Genomic DNA, 14,557 nt, shown 5'->3' with positions numbered 1-14,557 from the left:
CCACAATTCATAGGCGTCAGTTCTTCGTCGGTCTTCCTTATTCATTGTCCAGCTTTTGCATGCATATGAGGCAACTGAAAACACCGTGGCTCGGGCCACCTTAGTCCTTAAAGTGGCATCTGTAGGTCCCAGTGAATAGGGCTGTCAGCATCCTCATTGTCGGTCATCATTGTCACCATCATGTTCTTTGGATGGTGGATGGCAGGCAGAGCCCACACGTGATGGCCCGTCTGACTCCAAAACCAGTGCCTGGTGATGCTAACAGCTGCCTCTACTGCGGCCGGAGCGGGAGGGGGTGCTCCAGCAGAATGAATGAGGCCCCCCACCCCTCTTCCTCTGCAGCCTCGAAGAGGAGGATCCCTGTGTCCCAGCCGGGCATGGCTGACCCCCACCAGCTTTTCGATGACACGAGTTCGGCTCAGAGTCGGGGCTACGGGGCCCCACGGGCACCCAGCGGCCTGGGCTACTCTGCAGCCTCCACTTCGCCCCAGGCGGCCTTCCTGGCCGATCCCGTGTCCAACATGGCCATGGCCTATGGGAGCAGCCTGGCTGCCCAGGGCAAGGAGCTGGTGGATAAGAACGTGAGTGGGCTGGGGCCGCAGGGAAGGGGCTGAAGCAGGAGGCCACGCAGCCTTAGGCTGGAAGCAAGAGAGAGAAAAGGGAAGTGGGGCTTGGAACCCAGTGGGCAGGGCCCAGTGCTGGTAACTTTTGGATTGAGGAGACCTGGGTCCGCCCCCCCAGATCGACCGCTTCTTCCCCATCAGCAAGCTCAAGTATTACTTTGCTGTGGACACCATGTATGTGGGCAAAAAGCTGGGCCTGCTCGTCTTCCCCTACATGCACCAGGTCAGCACCACCCTGTTCCTGAGGGAGGGCAGGGGGTAGGGGCTGAAGGGGAACACAGCCTTGGGGTGAGTAGCTTTGCTCCAAGGGAGGGCCTGTAAGCAGGGGAGGAGGAGCCCAGCTCTGGGGGTCCTGCCTGCCCCCCACTATCCCTGCAGGACTGGGAGGTGCAGTACCAGCAGGACACACCAGTGGCCCCCCGCTTTGACATCAACGCTCCTGACCTCTACATTCCAGGTTTCACCCCATGCACCCTTATCTCCACCCCCAGTCCCCGGCACCCTTCTCCCTCTGGGTGGGGAGGTTGGGACAGAGGTTTGGGTGCCTGGAGGCCCCAGGATGGTGTTTTGTTCTCTGTCTGCCTCCCACAGCTATGGCTTTCATCACGTACGTCCTGGTGGCAGGCCTCGCCCTGGGGACCCAGGACAGGTAAGAGGCCTGGAGCAGGTGGAGCTTGGTGGCTGAGGGGCAGTCAGGAAGGCCTCTTGGTTCCCCCGTCTCAGAACAGCCCCATCATCCTCCCAGTGGGCATCACCCTCTCCCCTCCCTTCCACGTGCAGCACATCGCCCCGCCCTGTGCTGGGTCACCTGCCACATCAGCCCTTCCTCTTGGCCTCCACCAGCAGATCCGTCTCATCCGTCCTCTCCTGACTAGCTGCCCACTCACCTCCCCTGCCCCCATTCCAGCAACAGCCAGGAAGAGCTTGTCTGCCATGCCGGCCTGGCCTCGTCCTGTCCTGCTTAGAAGCTGTCCACAGCTCCCCGTCCTGGTTCAAGGCCCAGCTCCTTAGCCTGGCACGGCCACCTGTGCAGCCCCCTCCCCCGTCCACTCTGCTTCAGCCACCCTGGTCCTTCCCATGTCTGAGGAGGGCCCGGCTCTGCCGCCCCAGGGCCTTTGCACACCCAGTTCCCTCTGCTCAGGAGTGTTCCCTCTGCTCCCCTCCATCACCTGCTGAGCCCTGCCCATTCATGATGTCTCCTCTGCAATGTCACACCTCAGGGAAGCCTTTCTGCTCCCCTGAGACTAGGTCAGGCCCCCTACTTCTCACTCAGAGTCCCCTGGCCACTTTCTTTGGGGCACGGAAAACAAACGTCATTAGAAGTACTCAGTTAATTGTTGAGGCTCAGGGGGTCTATCACGGACCAAGACAGACAAGGGCCCTCTGCCCTGACCAGCGCCCTGTTCCCTCAGCCTCAGCTCAGGTGTCCCGTCCTCTGGCAAGCCAACTCTGACCTTTCCGTGTGCCCCCCAGATTGAGTCAGGTGCCTCTCTGGGCTCCCATACCCCCAGAGCTTTCCTACCCGAGCCTGACTTCCCTGCCCCCCAACTCCCCTGTCCCGGCCTCCCCTCCCCCCACCACTCCGCCTACGCCTCCCCCTTCCCAGCTCCCTCTCCACCACTCCACCTCCGCCTATCCAGTCCCAGCCTGACCACCCCACCAACCCACCTGTGCCAGCCTTATTTCCACCCTGATCACTCTGGGCTGTCGGTAGGACAGGTCTGCTTCACCTCCTGTACTGGGATTTGGGTGAGAAAAGGGCCCCAGGCCATGTTCATCACTGCTGGGTCTCCAGCCCCACAGAGCTGGGCCCAGGAGGGTGCTTGCGGGGGGTCTGAGCTGGCCTGCTGGGTGACAGAGCGTGGGTGCCCGCAGGTTCTCCCCTGACCTCCTTGGGCTGCAGGCCAGCTCAGCATTGGCCTGGCTGACACTGGAGGTGCTGGCCATCCTGCTCAGCCTCTACCTGGTCACCATCAACACTGACCTCACCACCATTGACCTGGTGGCCTTCTTGGGCTACAAATATGTCGGGTGAGTGCTCCCGGTCCTCCCTGCCAGCCTGCTCTGGCCCGGGGCCTCGTCCTCAGACCCTCTCCCCAACCAGGATGATCGGCGGGGTCCTCACGGGCTTGCTCTTCGGGAAGATGGGCTACTACCTGGTGCTGGGCTGGTGCTGTGCGTCCATCTTTGTGTTCATGGTGAGCTGGGGGCCTGGGGGTGGGGGTGAGGCTGAGGGCAGAGGCCTGGGCAGGGACCTGAGCTAAGGGTTTCACACGGGGAGTTTAGACCAGAGCCTCATTGCCAAACTGAGGAGCCCTGGGGAGGGCTTCCTGCAAGAGGATGTGTCCAAGCTGGGGCCTGAAGGAGGGAAGAAGCTAGTTAGGGTGCAGAGGCAGGGGGTACCCAGCCAGCAGGGCCCCTCCCTCTTTACATGGCAAGAGTTCCTGCCAGACTTTCCGGTAGGAGGAAGGAGGCTCCGCACCCCTGCAGCAGGTTCTCTGAGCGCCCTTCCTGAGAGAGGCCCTGAGCCTGACGGCAGCTTTGCTGGATCCGGGGCAGATCACTTCCCTCTTCAAGACTCAGTTTCCCCTTTTGTAAAATGGGCATGATGGTAATTGCCCCTCAGTACTGGGAGGGTTCCGTGCGAGCGTGGGTGAGAAGTAGAGGGCAGAAACGGGTGGCTGGTGGGCTGACTCGGGCCCTCAGACAAACTGCCTTAGGTGTCAGCATTTCCAAGTTAAAGTAGCCCTTCTGGCTTGCCTTGGCAATCATCACCTGTCCAGCATGGAAGCCATCTGCAGCGTGGCGGCAGCAGCGACGCTCCCCACCCCCCTCAGGCAGGGTCCACAGTGAAGTTCCCCACCTCACTGGTTTATGGTCCTTGCCTGCCGTTGACCTTGGCACCCTCATAGGAGGGTCTGCTCACAGGGCCTGGCGAGGAGTAAGTCCTCACTCTCTCTTAGAGGATTTGGGCGAAACAAGCCCCCGAGGAACCGAGCCTTGTGCCCAGCTGTCCCCTGGACCGATAAGAAACCGAGGCCACAGAGGGCGGAGGCCTTGTCTCCAGCCGCCTCTGGGGACCACAGGGAAACTGGAGGCTGCAGAGGGGCAGGGACTTGACCCGGGCTGCCCAGTAACTCACGGGCAGAGGCGAGAAGCAGGCCCAGGTCGCTGGCCGAGGCCGAGAGGGCTCAAGGGCTGGCCTATCCCTTGACCTGTCTCCCCACCCCCACCCCAGATCCGGACCCTGCGTCTGAAGATCCTGGCGGAGGCGGCGGCGGAAGGAGTCCCGGTGCGCGGCGCGCGGAACCAGCTGCGCATGTACCTGACCATGGCGGTGGCCACCGCGCAGCCTCTGCTCATGTACTGGCTCACCTTCCGCCTGGTGCGGTGAGGGCCGCTCCGACCACCGGGAAACCTCCCCGCCGCAGCCCCTGGCGGCCACCGTGTGCCGCTGCAACTCATCTCGTGTCCGCGCGCCAGCCGCAGGCCTCACGGTGCGGCCGGCGGGCCTCCCCCTTCCCCTCTCGCCAAGGTGCTGAGATCTCCGCTGCACAGCCGCGGTCCGGAGAGCGGCCGCCGTTACCGAAACAATAAACCCTGTTGGGCACTCGCGTGACAGCCTCTCCTTGGCCCTACGCCTGCTGGGCAGAAGGCCGGCCTCCCGGCAGGGGACAGGGCCAGCCTGCGACTGAGCGGGGACGGGGCGGGGCAGGAACCCAGCACAGCGCTGTCACCCAGAAGCAGGACGGTTTAATGAGCACCCTCCCAGGCACAGTCAGTGAGGGGCGTCCTTGCCCTTCTTTTTCTTCTCCGCCTTCTTCCCCTTCTCCGCCTTCTTCCCCTTCTCCTCCTTCTTCTTCTTCACCTTGGGCTTCTTGGCCTGGCCTGGGGCACTTGCCTGCAGGTGTGACCCCGTGGCATGGAGCTGCCGCCAGAGACAGCGAGGGAGAGAAGGAGAGACATGGGTCCTCCTGCGAAGCGCCCAGGTGCCGGGCTGGACGTGGGCGGAGCCCGCGTACCGCCCCAGCCCGGGGACCCCAGCCCTCACTTGGGCGCACGGCACACGCTTGGGAGGGGCGCGCCTTACCTTCCCTTCCGTGTCTGAGTCGCTGGAGCTGCTGCTGCTGCTGCTGGAGTCAGAAGAGCTGCCGTGGTCGTGCTGGTGGGGGGGCTGCAGTGAGGCTTGGGCCCCCCTACTCAGGCCCCCCAAGGCAGGCCCGCGCCTCCACCCCGCGCATGTGCCCGATCAGGTGCTGACTCACCCTGGGATTAGCAGCTGCTCCTGCCATTGATGGGCCGTGCACGTTGTGGGGACTGTGTTTGGGTTTCTCCCCCTGGCCTGCCCCGTCGGGTTTCTTGGAAGTGGACTCCAGGGCTGCAGCAAAAAGAGAAGTTTGGGGGGGGGGTTTGCTGCAGGCGGCAGGGAGCGGCCCTCGGTGGCAGCCCCTGTGCCTGAGTCTGGCCCCCTGCAACTCAAGCCCCTTTACCGCCCCCCCCCCCCAGGAGCGCACCTGCGGACAGATCGAACTCCATGGTGGGGAGAGAAAAGTGTCCCCAGAGGGCCAGGAGGGCCTGGGCAATGCTGGAGCCCGCACAGGGTGGGGCTGCGGGACCTACCCGCCCTAGGAATTCTGAGGAGCTCCACCCCAGCCTTTGTCCCAAGTCCTGAGCCCTGACTCACCGCCCCGCCTCAGCAACTTTTCCTCTCTCCGGAGGGAGGGTAGGCAGTAGACTGCTTCCCCTATGAGCTTTGGCCGGTGAAGGGGGCTCCGTGGGTAGGGTCGTAAAGGACAAGGTGTGAGGGGAACTGCAGATTTCTGGGGAGAGGGGCTAGAGCTGTCATCAGTTTCCCCCAAAAGGGTCCGATGCACTGAGAGGGAGGGGAGGGCCCCGTGTCCTGTGTACCCTAGTCATAGTACTCACTGTATGCTGACTGCTTGCTGCCTGCCAGGCTCCCCGTTTAGGGCTTCGTGTATATTCACTGTAACAAACCCTCAGGCTTGGTGAGCAGCCGAGTTTGGAGGGGTAAAGAGCGTGGACTTGGCCAGCCTGCTGAATCTGAAGCCCAGCTGTATCTCTTAGCGGATAGGTGACCTTGGGGAAGTTGCTGCACCCCTCTGTGCCTCAGTTTCCTGATGTGTAAAGTGGAATGATGATAGGTACCACATGGGGCTAATGTGAGGCTCGGATGGACTCGTTCCTTAGAACACCTAGCACAGAGTAACTGCTTTCTAAAATAATTTTTAAAATCATCATAATAAAAGGTGAGTATTGTTACTATGGAGCCCTCGTGGCGCAGTGGTTAAGAGCTCGGCTGCTACCCAAAAGGTCGGCAGTTCGAATTCCCCAGCTGCTCCTTGGAAACCCTATGGAGCAGTTCTACTCCGAACTATAGGGTCGCTAGGAGTCGGAATTGACTTGACGGCAACGGGCTTTTTTTTTTATTGTTACTATCCCTATTTTGCAGATGTGGAAACTGAGGGACCAAGCAGTTAGGTTAACTGAGGTTCAAACAGCATGAATAGACTAGAACTGGGGTTCAAATAAGAGTCTAAGACTCAGCCTGTCCCCTCGTCTCAACCTGGGGGGGCTGTCAGCAGAAGGGGCAGCCAGCCGAACCAGCCCTCCCTCCCCACAGTGCGCTGGGTCCGGGTCAGACGGGAAGAGCTGGGCGCCTGCGCTACTGCTCCCGCGGCTGTGGGATAGGTGTCCTGGTGTGTCACACCAGCAGCTAGGCTGTCCGTACCTGCAGGGAGTGGCAGGCAAGGGCTGAGGCCTGGGGACGATGCTGTAACGCCATTCACATCTTCGCTTCACTCAGGTACCCCTCCGCTCAGGTGGCCCTCCTCAGGGAGTCCCCACCACTCCATCCGCTTCCGCGGCTGTATGTCGGTCACAGCACTTACCATAACCGGAAGTTATGTGAAGCGTCATTCATTCCTTCAGCACAGACTTACTGAGTACCTACTGCGGGCCTGGCACAGATCTAGGGGCATGAACTTGGAACCAACCTGATGAATCTGGGCTACTGAAGTGAACAAAACACGAAAGTGCCACAGGGGCATAGCGAGGGTAACAAGCACCCAGGGGCAATCTCTAAGTTACCCCCACCTCCAATTTCAAGATGAATAGACGTTGATAGCAGCGACGCATCGGCAGAAACGCCTTCCCCCCCCACTTCTGTCCAGCTGCCTCAGTCAGGAGCCTTTCATATTTGTGGTGCCTCAGAATGTCATTCTGCACCTCGTCTGGCGCCCCCCTGGACTTATGCCCCCACCTCGTTATGCCTCTGAAGTGCCAGCCTCATGGAAGTGGCATTCTGGTGGGGGAGATAAGCCATAAACAGGATAAAATATATAGTATGTTAGGGAAAAACGAAACGCTAGAAAGAAAGTAAATACCGCCAAACTAAAGGACAAAATGTAGCAGTATATCCATACAGTGGAATACTACTCAGCAATAAAAAAGGAATGAACTCCTGATTCAAGCTACATCATGGATGAACCTCAAACATATTATGCTAGGTAACAGAAGCCAGACACAAGGGACAACATAGTGTGTGATTCCATGTATATGAAATGTCCAGGAAAGACAAACTGATAGAGAACTAGATTAGTGGTTGCCAGGGGCTGGAAGTGGAAATGGGGATTAACTGCAAAATGGGCAGGAGGGATCTTATTAGGGGGCTGAAAATGTTCTAAAGCTAATTTACGGTGATGGTTGCGCTACTTGGTAAAATTATTAAAAATCATTGTACACTTAAAATGGGTGAATATCATATAACTTACACCGCAATAAAAACTTTTTTTAAAAAATGGTAAGTACTAAGGAGAGAAATATAGCAGGAAAAGGGAATAAGTAATATCTATGCAGCAGTCAAGAAATCAAACGACCTATTGCATTGGGCAAATCTGCTGCAAAAGACCTCTTTAAAATATTAAAAAGCAAAGATGTCACTGTGAGGACTAAGGTGCGCCTGACCCAAGTCATGGTGTTCTCAGCTGCCTCATGTGCAAGTGAAAGCTGGACCATGAATCAGGAAGACTGAAGAAGAACTGATGCCTTTGAATTGTGGTGTTGGCGAAGAATGTTGAATATACCATGAACTTCCAGAAGAAGGAACAAATCTGCCTTGGAAGAAGTTCAATGAGAATGGTCCTTAGAAGCAAGGATGGTGAGACTACGTCTCACATACTTTGGACATGGTGTCAGGAGGGATCAGTCCTTGGAGAAGGACATCATGCTTGGTAAAGCAGAGAGTCAGTGAAAAAGAGGAAGACCTTCAACGAGATGGATTGACACAATGGCTCCAACAATGGGCTCAAGCATAGCAACAATTGTGAGGATGGCGCAGGACCGGGCAGGGTTTCCTTCTGTTGTACATGGGGTCGCTATGAGTTGGAGCCAACCTGACGGCACCTAACAACAACAACATGCAGGGCAAATTAGTTTCTCATTCAAAAATTCATACACAAATTTTTACGTGACATTGGTTGCAATTCCCGCAATGTGTCGGTACTCTCCCCCTTTCCACCCCGGGTTCCCTGTTTCCGTTTGTCCAGTTTTCCTGTCCCTTCCTGCCTTCTCGTCTTTGCTTTTGGACAAGTGTTGCCCATTTGATCTCGTATACTTGATTGCTCTAAGAAGCACTTTCTTCCTGTATGTTATTGTTTTATAGGCCTGTCTAATCTCTGGTTGAAAGGTGAAGTTTGGGAGTGGCTTTTAGGAGGGTTTCCAGGGGTCATAGTCTCAGGGATTCCCTTCCGTCTCTGTCAGACCAGTAAGTCTTGTCTTTTCTGTGAATTTGAATTTTGTTCTACATTTTTCTCCTGCTCTGTCCAGAACCCTCTATTGTGATCCCTGTCAGAGCGGGGTGGTAGCCAGGCACCATCTCGTTCTTTTGGGCTCAGGCTGGTGGCGGCTGTGGTTCATGTGGTCCATTAATCTTTGTACTCATATTTTCTGTGTGTCTTTAGTTTTCTTCATTTGTCTTTGCTCCAGACGGGATGGGACCAATAGATGTATCTTAGATGGCTGCTTGCAAGCTTTTAAGACCCCAGACGCTACTCACCAAAGTAGGATGCAGAACATTTTCTTTATGAACTATGTTATGCCAATTGACCTAGATGTCCCCTGAGACCATGGTCCCCAGCCCTCAGCCCAGTAACTCGGTCCGTCGAGGTGTTTGGATGTGTCTAGGAAGTTTCTGACTGTGCCCCTTTTATCTTCTATTATATCTGAATGTACATGCTGTACATACAAATATGTATTAAAAATATCCATAGCCTAACCTACATATGTACGTAGGTAGACTCCTCTACACCCTCCTCCTCCTGTTCAGCGTACATATCTGCCTATGTATCTGCTTGTAAGTTATTATTTGTTTTTATGTTATTGTAGGGTTGTGTATGCTACTGTACCAGTACAAGGCTATAGTATTTACTGCGGTTGCCTTCTTTTTTTTCCTTCTTGTGTTAGTCTAAGTGTCTTCCTTTACCATGGTCAGGTTGTGCCGATGTCTCCTATATTGTTGTCTGTTTTTCCCTTCACCAAATTTAACACTTGTTTACTATCTAGTGAGTTCCCCTCCCCTGCCTCGTAATCATCAAAGATTGTTTTTTTCTGTGTGTACACCTTGAGTTTTTATAGTAGTGGTATCATACAGTATTTGTCCTTTTGTGATTCACTTATTTCACTCAGCATAATGTGCTCCAGATTCATCCATGTTGTAAGATACTTCGCGGATTCATCATTGGTTTTTATCATTGTGTAGTATTCCATTGTGTGTATGTACCATAATTTGCTTATCCATTCATCTGTTGATGGGCTCTTAGGTTGTTTCCATCTTTTTGCTATTGTGAATAGAGCTGCAATGAATATGGGTGTGTATGTCTATTTGTGTGATGGCTCTTATTTCTCTAGGATATATTCTGTCACAGCGGCGACGGTTGTTGGGATGGCAGAGACAGTAACCAAACACAACTCTTACAGAGAAGTGGGGCCAGGAGGGTCACTCTGAGGAGTCGACCCCGGCTTCAGTCCCAGGAGTTTATTTATAGTCAATACAGCAAGCAGTGAAGCAAATAACAGAACAATGGGCTTTGGGTGAGTAACAATAAGTTTCGGGCAAGGGAGAAGGAATTCAGGTAAACAAGCCAATCAGTAATGGGACAATATGTTTGGGAAAACAAGTCGTACCTAATCTCCTCCTCATCGCTGACAAGTCTCAACATGTCCTGTGCAGCATAGAGGCCTTTGAGGGGCTGAAGTTGTCAATAGTGTAGCCATGTTTAAATGGCATATATCCCCACAATATTCCTAGGAGTGGGATTGCTGGATCATATAGTTTTCTATTTCTAGCTTTTTAAGGAAGCACCATATCATTTTCCATGGTGGTTGTACCATTTTACATTCCCACCGGCACTGTATGAGAGTTCCAATCTCCCCACAACCTTGCCAGCGTTTGTTTTCTGAATATTTGATCAGTGCCATTCTTGCAGGAGTGAGATGGTATCTCACCGTGGTTTTGATTGCATCTAATGGCTAGTGATTGTGAGCGTCTTTTCATTTGTGGGCCACCCAAATGCCCTCTTTGATGAAGTGTCTGTCCATGTTCTTTGCTCATTTTGTGATTGGGTTGCTTGTCTTTTTATTGTTGAGTTGGTGAAGTTTTCTGTATATTTTAGAGATTAAACCTTTATCAGATACGTCACTGCCAAATATTTTTTTCCCACTCTGTAGGTTTTCCTTTTACTCTCTTGGAAAAGTCTTTTTGATGAGCATAAGTATTTAATTTTTAGGAGATCCCAGTTATCTAGTTTATCTTTTGGAGTTTGTATATTTTTAGTTATGCTTGATATTCTATTTATGCCATAAATTAGGGCCCCTAGCATTATTCCTATGTTTTCTTTCATAAACTTTATAGTTCTAGGTTTTTTATCCATTTTGAGTTAGTTTTTGTGTATCAGGTGAGGTATGGATCCTGTTTCATTTTTCTGCAAATGCATATGAAGTTTTGCCAGCACCATTTATTGAAGAGACTATCTCTTCCCCATTTAATGGACTTTCACCCTTTGTCAAAGATCAGGTGTCTACAGGTGGGTGGATTTATTTCCGGGTTCTCAATTCTGTTCCATTGGTCTAGGTGCCTATCATTGTACCAGTATCAGCCTGTTTTGACTACTGTAACCGTATAGTAGGTTCTGAGATTGGGTAGTGTGAGGCCTCCTACTTTGTTCTTTTTCAGTAATGTTTTACTTATCTGGGGGATCTTTCCTTTCCATATAAAGCTGATGATTGGTTTTTCCATCTCGTTAAATAATGTTGTTGGGATTTGGATCGAGATTGCATTGTATCTATAGATTGCTTTGGGTAGTACTGACATTTTCACAATGTTAAGTCTTCTGATTCATGAGCATGGTATGTTTTTCCATTTATGAAGGTCTCTTCTGGTTTCTTGCAGTAGTGTTTTGTAGTTTTCTTTGTATAGGTCTTTTAATCCCTAGTTAGGTTTATTCCTAAGTATTTTATGTTTTGGGGGGCTATTGTAAATGGTATTGTTTTCCTGATTTCCTTTTCAGAGTTCTCTTTGTTTGTGTAGAGCAATCTGAATGATTTTTGTATATTGGTCTTGTACCCTGCCACTTTCCTGAATCCTTCTGTTAGTTCCAGTAGCTTTCTTGTGGATTTTCTATGTATAGGATCATATTATCTGTGAATAGGGATAGTTTTACTTCTTCCTTACCAATTTAGATACGCTTTATTTCCCTTTCTTGTCTTATTGCTCTAGCTAGGACTTCCAGCACAATGTTGAATAAGAGTGGTGATAAAGGGCATTCTTGTCGGGTTCTCTCGTTCTCAGGGGGAATGCTTTCACTCTCTCTCCATTGAGAATAATACTGGTTGTTAGTTTTGTGTATACGCTCTTAATTATGTTGAGGAATTTCCCTTCTATTCCTATTTTGGTGAGAGTTTTTATTAGGAATGGGTGTTGGACTTTTATCAAAGGCCTTTTCTGCATTGATTGAGATGATCATGTGATTCTTTTCCTTTATTTATTGGTGGATTACTTTGATTTTCCAATGTTGAACATCCTTGCATACCTGGTATGAATCCCACTTGGTCATGATGTATTATTTTTTTGATATGCTGTTGGATTCTATTGGCTAGAATTTTTGTGTCAATGTTCATGAAGGATATTGGTCTGTAATCTTCCATTTTAGTGGTGTCTTTGCCTGGCTTTGGTATCAGGGTACACAGCTTCTTTTTAAGGTCCTGACCTGGACACAGCACACGTCCCTTCCATCCACATCCTGTTGACCAGGATTCAGACAAATGATCACATCTAGTTGCAAGAGAGGCTGAGAAATGTAGTTCCTAACTGGGCAACCACATGTCCAGCTAAAACATGGGGGAATTCTATTACTGAAAGAAAGATGGGGAAATGGACGTGGGAGCCTGCTTCCATCACAACTCCCTATTGGTGGCTCCCTATATGATGGCTCTGCTTAACACAGGTTTACAAATGGAGGCTAGATTAAAGCTGAGAAGGTGGATACAGAAATGCTTGGATGGAACACATAGGTGTGAGGTCCAAGGACAAGAGCATGTCCATCCCTCTCTACTCTCCAGAAAATATTAGGTCCCTGCCATTCAGTCCTCACCCAACATGGCTAACAGAAGCAGGGACAGTAGCTTATGTTTATTCTTCTCCTCAGGCCCTGCTTGCCCCTGGCCACTCCTGATTGACCTGTCAACGGAGTAGAATTCCCCTCTGTTGATCTGGCCTTTGCGTCTACGAGCCACCATCCTCTCGTAGTTGTTTCTTGATTATTTTTGCCTAAAATGACTTAGTCTAAAGGGAATAAACAAGCGTCTTCTGCCTTGTAGGAAAAAGGGACTTGTGTTCCCAGCTGGCCTGCAGCAATACTGATATTATTCACTACTAGGTCAGCTTACCCTTTCTCTAACATTTTATCAGCAGACATTCTTCAGTGGTTACTCCAACCCTAACTTTTTTTACTTAATCACTGCAGTTTAGGAAGATACTTCTGGAAGCCAATTTTAGTGGACAGGGAAGTCAAAATGGCATAGAACTGAAGAGTGGACTGTTGAGATTCACAGTTCTCCTTGGGGGTCTCATGTTCCTACACATTTGAGGACTGACATGGTTGACTGGAAAAGCTAGTGCTGCAAAGCCTAACTTAACCTCTTTCCTGAAATTTCCATAAACAAAGTACCGGTACTTTAAACACCATAATCTTTGTTCTGGAATGTTTTCTTTGAATTTGACCACATCCCGGGAGCTGATGACCTTAAGCACCCAGTGGGCAGGGACTCAGTTTCCTTTCTGATAAAATAAATACACTCTACTGGCCTTTGACCACAACCAATCTTGCTTGGGCCCTTGACCTTCTGGGATACTAATAATCAGAAAATCTTGATGGATCACCCTTTGGGAGCTGCCAAGGGGCTAACAAACCAGCTGGGGAGGCCCAAGCTTGGCTCCACTCAGCTGACTGTTGGTTCTGGGATTTGATTTTACTCTACTTACAAGTTAATAAGTTAGGCTGTTGCTATTTCAAAAATGCTGGCAGAAGCCTGGAGCCTCCTGGGTCAGAGACAAAAGGCCTCATTACTCACAGCAAGCAAAGTAAATATCAGCATATATGCTGGTTACAAGGGCAATGTGGAAGGCCCAAGTGGATGCTGCACATGCAGTGGGTTGTGTTACAAGAGGAGGAACACTGAGCTTGGGGGAACTGTTTATAGTAAAGTAAGCAAGCCTGTTTTTGGTCCCAGAGGGACACATTACCTCATCCCTCAAGGTTCTTGCTGCAAACATGAGAAATAGCCTTAGCAAAGAGCTGTCAGGGCCATGTTTTCTTGGAACGTCCAGCAAGATGTGTAGGGGTTTGAGACCCATAGGGAGGACTGTCTTGCCCAACAATCCGCCCCTTGGCCCTATACCATCTTGGCTTCTGGTGAATTTTCAGACGAGTATGTCATTCTGTCGGCCACTCTGATTAATCTGACCAAAAGAGGCTGGGACCAAATCCGTTCAATTTATCTTATATAGCATTTAATTAAGGCTACTATCAACAGAACTCCAAGTGGCAGAATAAGGCCAACCTGCAGTACTGACCTCCACCATGCCCTGCAGAGTCCTGGGGGGTGGGAGGTGGGAGGGCAGGACCAGTAGGTCTTATTTCTAGTCTAAGGCTAGCCTGTCGTCCATTAGTACCCTCACAAGGAGTTTAGACTGACCTGCTGATCTTTGATGTCACTGCCAATTACAGGGCCAAAAAGCAACCCTCATCCCCAGTGAAGACACATCCTGTGACCCTCTTCCCCACATGCAAACACATAACCAGAAGAGGTACAGGGTACTCCAGCTAGGGATTTGTTGTTAAACTTCATTTAGAACATCATTGCACTGGTTTGGTTAAGCCACATGGGCAGTGCCAGTGAGCAGCTGTCACCTTAATTGACATACATGGTGTAGCCCAAGGCCACTTGGGTGACAGAAGCATGTGATTTTGTATTAGCCAGACTAAAACACAGTTGTGCTGGTGCTTGTGTCTGTAAATGCCTTTTTTTCGGGGGGGGGGGGTCCACATTCAGGAGCGGCCACTGATGGCATCTGGCACAGTTCAGGACTGGCCACATCTGGAGTGTTTTTTGGTAGTGGGTCAGATTGCCAGCTGCTGATGCTGCTTGATGCAGGTAGACTGTGACTGTTTTGCCAGGCCGCAGCACTGGATCTACTGGAAAGAGAGGGCGTTAATTGCCCGTCTAGACTTCCTGGGGTGTAAGGTGTTCCCTTCCCAGGTGCTGGGGCTGTTGCTCTCCCTCCAAGGCCATGGAATCAGTGTGTACTTCATCCCAGCTTTAGTTTCACTTCTTTTCCAGCCATCCTCTACATACCCAGA

General features: G+C 51.4%; 2 protein-coding genes across 2 annotated transcripts in view; one reads left to right on the top strand and one right to left on the bottom strand.

Annotated features, from left to right (window-relative positions):
• The window catches only part of YIF1B (Yip1 interacting factor homolog B, membrane trafficking protein), an 8,030-nt gene extending 3,800 nt beyond the window's left edge, over positions 1-4,230 (top strand). The window contains exons 2-8 of the mRNA XM_004388135.2: positions 343-581; positions 742-846; positions 1,002-1,080; positions 1,215-1,272; positions 2,499-2,654; positions 2,728-2,821; positions 3,862-4,230. Coding sequence (XP_004388192.1) covers positions 343-581; positions 742-846; positions 1,002-1,080; positions 1,215-1,272; positions 2,499-2,654; positions 2,728-2,821; positions 3,862-4,017 — 887 coding nt within the window. The 3' untranslated portion in view covers positions 4,018-4,230. The remainder of the gene's footprint in view (positions 1-342; positions 582-741; positions 847-1,001; positions 1,081-1,214; positions 1,273-2,498; positions 2,655-2,727; positions 2,822-3,861) is intronic.
• A 216-nt stretch (positions 4,231-4,446) lies between these two features.
• CUNH19orf33 (chromosome unknown C19orf33 homolog) lies at positions 4,447-5,159 on the bottom strand (the record flags this gene model as incomplete). Its single annotated transcript, XM_012559052.2, has 4 exons — positions 5,138-5,159; positions 4,889-5,001; positions 4,714-4,785; positions 4,447-4,551 (listed from the first exon to the last, which is right to left on the bottom strand). Coding segments are annotated over exons 1-4 (312 nt in total), but the record flags the coding sequence as incomplete, so codon positions are not given.
• Positions 5,160-14,557: the final 9,398 nt, after the last annotated feature.

This window comes from Trichechus manatus, unplaced genomic scaffold (assembly GCF_000243295.1).
Source record: "Trichechus manatus latirostris isolate Lorelei unplaced genomic scaffold, TriManLat1.0 scaffold00207, whole genome shotgun sequence".
Taxonomy (NCBI): domain Eukaryota; kingdom Metazoa; phylum Chordata; class Mammalia; order Sirenia; family Trichechidae; genus Trichechus; species Trichechus manatus.
This window is presented reverse-complemented; position numbering and strand designations above follow the sequence as displayed.